The sequence below is a fragment of the Arachis duranensis genome, chromosome 5 (genome assembly GCF_000817695.3).
Source record: "Arachis duranensis cultivar V14167 chromosome 5, aradu.V14167.gnm2.J7QH, whole genome shotgun sequence".
NCBI lineage: Eukaryota > Viridiplantae > Streptophyta > Magnoliopsida > Fabales > Fabaceae > Arachis > Arachis duranensis.
The window spans coordinates 25,522,328-25,528,522 of NC_029776.3; the positions used below are offsets into that span (position 1 = coordinate 25,522,328).

The window sequence follows — 6,195 nt, forward strand, 5'->3', positions numbered from 1 at the left end:
CCACTCCACAAAGTCGAAGCCACAACAGAGAATTCTAGAACATTATCATCTTGAAGCCTTCTGAAATTAATAGAAGCAAAACAAAAATAAAAGTTACTATAGCTGAGCAAAATATGATTAGTGTTATCAGAACAGGCCCAAAGTACAAATAAGACCTGGACAAAAATTTTATCTAGGGGACATACTAGGAGTGATTGATCGGCAAAAAAAGCATAAGCAACTCACCCTGACTAAGGTGCCAGCATATTGAAGAACCTGTGCAGCAAGCCTTCCAGAAGCTCTCATGCATTATATCCCCTTCTCATCATGCACTTCAGGGCCAGTCACAAGTCCTGCTGGAGTTTTAGACTTTACATGTGGAGGCCTAGGAATATCCTTCGGAACTTCTCGATAAGGAGAAACATTTCCCGGCCTCAGACGTTTGCGTTTGCCTGGCAATTCATCTACATTTCTGCGAAGCCATCATCCATGAGCTTAAGAAATAGGTATGAATCAAGAGTTTCAATATTAAGAGTAGTGTAAAAAGGGAACATTGAGTAGTGTACCTTCTATTAAATAAGAGATTGGTGACTTTCTAAACTATACGATCCTAATTTTTTTTAAACTATACTCCAAAGAACAATGAAACAGGGAATTGTACCAAAAAATAAATAAATATATAAATAAAATACACACCTTTGGATTGTGCTAAGTTCCCTGCTTCCCAGTACAATTGAGTCCAATTTCAGATCTTCAATAGTCTAGAAGTTTCTCTCTTGCGTCACCCCAATAACTTTTTGCAACAATGTTCACCTAAATCAAAACATAACTTCACTCATAAAGGTATCTCTAGAACAATCTATGCCAAAGAATTAAAACAGAAAAAACAGAGAGAACTGCAAATCAAGAACCTCAATATCAGTTTGAACTGCATACTTGTTCATAATCTCTTGCTCTCTAAACTCTGTCAAAGGAATCAGAGCTGCAAATATAACCAAACGAAATTAGATTAGATCAATAACACAGGATTAGCACACTTGTAGGAGTATAGCACAATCCTATTGTAGCAACATGAGAGGAAATTGAAATAAATACTATGTTGCTTGAAATGGAGACAAATTCAGATATAGAACTTGTCATTCACCTGGATTCTTGGAGAAATTCAGTTCAATAGTTTCACAAGATAAGATGTGAGCAGAAACCAGCTAAATTTTTTGCTGGGGCTGTAGGAACCTGAGGTAGCGATCAATCAAGAATAAGTAAAAGCTTGTAAGAAACACACAGAAAGAAGAAAATCCTACATGTAGTACATAAAAGACTACAAAAACCATGTATAGTTGATGAGTGTAGAAAAAAAGTTCATAAAATTTTTGCCTTATCAAAGGTAAGTTAGTGGCCCACATGGCTAATCCTGATAGCAAAGCTACTTCTCCAGCCACATTTGAGATGCCAACTTTATTCCACATGAGCATCTACAATGAAAGCTCTTGCAATGTTAGCCTATATAGTTTATGATTGAAAAAGGACTTTGCATTAAACAAGGACTTTGCATTGAACAAGTTGCTTATTGAATTTACCTCTTATATTTGATTAGTGTTGTCCCAAAAGATAATGTAGCAAAGTCCATGGGCTGTGAAGAGGACCATTGCAGTGGTGCTGGCTAGATGTGGTACTTGATACTTCCCTTTAATGTTAGGTCAATGAAGAGCCACTATATATGTTCCAACTTAGAAGAAGAGAAATGTAACAAACAATATTTGATGAAGAATGGGAAGTTCTTTTCTTACACTTGGCCTCATTAGTCAGCAGTAGGGCCACTTGTAGAAACCAGTCATGTAAGTAGGAATATAAGGACCAAATCAAATATAAAAGAAATATGAAAATAAGAGCGAGTTTTGTTAGAGAAATGATTTCAAGGAACCATTCACAAGCAACAGCTTTTTCCATGATACCAATCCGAAAAATCCACCTTTCCGAGAGTAAAAAATCAGTCATACATTATGTGCATGTTTATATATGTTGCAAATAACTAACAAGGTATGAAATAACGTACCTTTGAGTATTGTAATGAGAACATTTACTTTCCAAATAAAAGTATTGTAATTTGAATGAATGAGGGATAAAAAAAAGGGGATAATTTAATTTTATGTATATGTTTGGACCACTACTTTTGTTATATAAATCATGTAAGAGCTAAATATAATGTAATGTCATATGCATGCTTTATTGTATGCTCGTGCAATATCAATTATGGGAACAAAAATTGTCCTCAATCAGCTGCTAGTTTAGATAAGATCAATAATGTACTATATAATATAACAAGTGCTTTTCATATATAGCATCTAATTTTGGTTATTAATGTTTATGCAAAAAGCCTAAAAGCCCTTTCGTCCTTCACCCCTCTCTCACTCTTCTATTCAATTCACAATTTTACCTATTCAACACATTCAAGAACCAACCTAAAACAAAACCATTGACAAGCACTAGCAGAAGTAGAGATGTTGCATCTTTATTTTTAATTCATGAGATTATTAGCTCTCATCTCACAAACTCTGCATCAGAACAGAGTTTCCACACCTTATACCTTGCTTCTGTTCTAGATACCTCAGGACTCATGCTGTCTTTAGGATCTCACTCTAACACATGTTAAGTCACATTTACAAGTATAATAATAGTCACAAAATTAATCTCATTGAGGGGGGATGTATATGTGTGATTCGATTGCATATATGAACATAAGTTTATTACAGGAAACACTTAAATAAAATACACATACTCCAATGTTTTCCAAATTGCAATTCTTCTTTTTCTATTAGATCTGCTATTATGCTCCCCTATGCTTCCGCAACCTCATTAACACACCCTTTTTTCCTTTCATTATTATTCAACCCACCAACCACCCCTAATTTCAAACAAACACTTCTTTCTCTTCTTCCCAGCCTTCACTTTCACTATATATATATAAAATAATATATAAAATAACATATGTGATAAACAGATTGCCATCTCCAAATACAAAGAACCTCACACCTTATGAGCCTTTACATCATCACAGCCCTAATTATCGCTTTCTTAGAATTTTTGGATGTTTTTCATCTAATAAATAATATATAAATGAAAAAGGTAAGGCTGAGTAGTAGTACAGAGTGAAGAAAACTGAAAAAGAATAATTAAAAAATAATGTGAGCAAGAAAGGGTATACGTAGTACCAAAATACCATTGCCAAATGTGTCATTCCAAATCAATATCCCATTTCTGAGGCTTTTCATCAAACAGCTTACATGCATCATTTAAAATGCTTTAATTAAATAAAAAATTTATCACAACAACCAAATAAATCACAAAATCAAAATCAAAACCTAGCTTAATCCCAAATCAAAAATGAACTCAAGCAGTAATTAAACTAACTGGAAGAAAATATGGTAGAAAATTCAAATACTCACCATCGATGTTGGGTTTGAAGAGAAGAAAAAGTCACTGAAAAAGGATTAAAATTTATACTCATAAAAGTAGAGTTAGGTTTATCGAGAGTGATGAAAGTCCCAAAGGTGTTGATGATGGAAGAATGTGGTGGATGACTGTGGTTATGGAACAGCGGTGATGGAAGAATGCGGCACTGAGGAGAAAGATGTGGAATGTGAATGGAGTGTGAAACTCGTTTGGAGTGTGGACTGTGGAGCACAATGGGATAGAAATAGAGTTTTTTTTTGGTGACTAAATAGAAAAGAGAGAAAAAAAAAGACAAAACCAAATTAATTGGCTAGGGTCATATTTAAATCTATTAGATGTTGAAGCTCACTCCATGGTTGGCTCCAATTCGAGTGAATGTCCGCGACAGAAGCAGCTGCTTTAGCCATACAATCTGCAACACTATATTTGCAGTCATCTGAATTAAAAGAATAGAGACTCTCCAATTCCAATTCATAACCTCCTGAATATGCTTTGCCAAATCCCATTCCAGAATATCCTTACTAAGCATTCTTTGGTTTACCAAGAAAAGAGCTTCTAAACAATCTGTTTCACAAATAACCTCACGAAATCCACTCTCCCAAGCAAGAAGTAAATCTCTCCAAATTGCATACAATTCAGCAAAAAGAACACTGCACACTTTGACTTTTCCAGTGCAACCTTTCAACCAACATCCATCAGGATTGCGAATAATACAACCAAAACCAGTATAGCCAGAAGGAGCAAACCAACTAGCATCACAATTCAATTTAACAGAATGAACTGGAGGTGGAACCCAATGCAAACAAAGTGAAGGAGGAGACAGAGATTGATGCATAGCAAAAATAGTGTGAAACTCCCTTACTGAACTACGAATCAAACTCACCACTTTACTAGCACTCCATGAATCATCTATATTAAATAAGTCATGATTTCTGCTTCTCCAAATCCACCAGATAGTCGAAAAGAAAAGAAAAGCATCTCCACTCCTTGCACCTCTGTAGAGCCAATCATGTAAATTCGAGTTATCTGAATACAAGCCTAAAAGGGTCCAGATGAGTTATCTGAATACAGGCCTAAAAGGGTCCAGACCTCCTTGGCACTAGGGCACTCCCGAAGACAATGAAGAATGGATTCAAAACTATTCTGACACCGATGACAGGTGCTAGATAAAGCTAAACCACGACCCAAACGAAACTCTGCCGTAGGAATAGCATTATGAAAACTGAGCCAAATCAAGAACTTATACTTCTCAGGAATATGCAGACGCTATACCCACAACCAATTATCATGCTCATTCCAGTCAAACTTTCTTTTGGCTAGCGAACTGTACCCACTCCTAGCTGAGTAGAGTCTAGAAGATGCCATACCCCACGACCAACCCGAACTCTCTCCAGCATTCAAATCCGGATTATAAGCATTCAAACGCTGTTTGACATCTTCTGGAATGATAGAGAAAATATCATGGAGATTCCATTGACCATCTTTCCAAACGAATTCCATTGATCATCTTTCCAAACATCTCTAATAGTTAAATCAGAGTCAGATATATAAAAGGGACATCTTGAGCAATTGGGCCCTCAATACTCCAATTGTCAAACCAAAAAGATTGATCAAGTGACCCAACGCACCAAGAGAAGGCATCCTTAAGAGCACCAAAAGCCTTTGAGATACTCTTCCAAACATGAGAAGCATTGCAAGGGACAGGGCCATCTAAAACTCCCTCATTCCTCAGATACTTCGCCCTCAATAGAGCAACCCAAGGCTTGTCCTGACAATGAAAAAGTTGCCACACCAATTTACCAAGTAAAGATATATTAACACACGCAGGGTCTCTAACACCCAGGCCACCAAATTTCTTTGGAGTGATAACGGTCCTCCATGTAACACCCTACCATACAGAGACTTATGCTTAAGTCATAATTCAGAGATGGCAAGGTATTACGACCTCTAAAAATAAAAATTTAGTACGTATAGTAGTATGAATAATTGATTATAACTAGGAGCCTTTGTAGAAAAAGGGGTAAACAAAAATCGCAACTCGAAAGCGCAACACTCTGATTGACAACGTAACGAACAAGGATAACCAACGCGTGATTATATATATACAAAGGAGTGTCAAAAACAGGAATATCAAGACTCAAGATCCGGCTGCGAAGATAACCGATCCGAGCATAACAATATATACATATGATATAATAAGGAAAACCCCAAAGGAAACCCAAAGGGACACAAATACATAAAACCTATTCTCCAAAATCTCCCATAGGAGGAGTCATCACAGTTTGTATTATTTAATGAAGATAAAACTATCTAAGCAAAACATATAAACCAAAACATAGCCCCGAGAACAAAGGATCTTCGCAAATCTAGAAGTCTCCAGCATGCATCAGCAGGACACCTCACGTCCTGCATCTGAAAACCACAAAATCCGCATGGGTGAGAACCAGAGGTCCCCAGCATGGTAACAGCTTCCACATATATAATACATAATAATGGAGGAAAGCCGAAGGCAATCCTAGAACTCCCTCCAAATAATATCAAAGCTTATAAACAAGCTAAACCATAAAAGGACATCTGACTAAAGATACTTCAGTCTAACTAATACTTCCCTTTCCAATTCCTTCAGACCTCCCAACCACCAGCAGGAGTATAATATAGCAAACACAGTTATATCAAGCAAGGAATATGCAAATAGGAGCAGTTAAGGCATTTAGACAATTAGCAAGTAATATGCAGTCAAATAGGCAATCTCAAACAATTCACATA

General features: G+C 36.4%; 1 protein-coding gene and 1 long non-coding RNA gene across 2 annotated transcripts; both read right to left on the reverse strand.

Moving 5' to 3' along the window:
- Positions 1-232: 232 nt before the first annotated feature.
- LOC107488872 (uncharacterized) lies at positions 233-904 on the reverse strand. The gene is made up of 3 exons (XR_002375472.2): positions 891-904; positions 676-792; positions 233-451 (listed from the first exon to the last, which is right to left on the reverse strand). It is a non-coding gene; the product is annotated as an uncharacterized LOC107488872 (long non-coding RNA).
- Positions 905-3,760: 2,856 nt separating this feature from the next.
- On the reverse strand, positions 3,761-4,929 carry LOC110281497 (uncharacterized). The gene is made up of 3 exons (XM_021143790.1): positions 4,702-4,929; positions 4,519-4,601; positions 3,761-4,424 (listed from the first exon to the last, which is right to left on the reverse strand). The coding sequence occupies exons 1-3, from the start codon at positions 4,927-4,929 to the stop codon at positions 3,761-3,763; spliced, it is 975 nt and encodes a 324-aa protein (XP_020999449.1).
- Positions 4,930-6,195: the final 1,266 nt, after the last annotated feature.

Bases quoted from the DNA above. Each gene is read 5' to 3' on its own strand.
- LOC110281497 (XM_021143790.1), bottom strand. From the start codon at position 4,929: ATGGAATTCGTTTGGAAAGATGGTCAATGGAATCTCCATGATATTTTC. The intron at 4,602-4,701 runs GTATAGCGTCTG...GTCGTGGTTTAG, and splicing joins AGCATGATAATTGGTTGTGG to CTTTATCTAGCACCTGTCAT. The intron at 4,425-4,518 runs GTCTGGACCCTT...TTGGCTCTACAG, and splicing joins AGTGCCCTAGTGCCAAGGAG to AGGTGCAAGGAGTGGAGATG.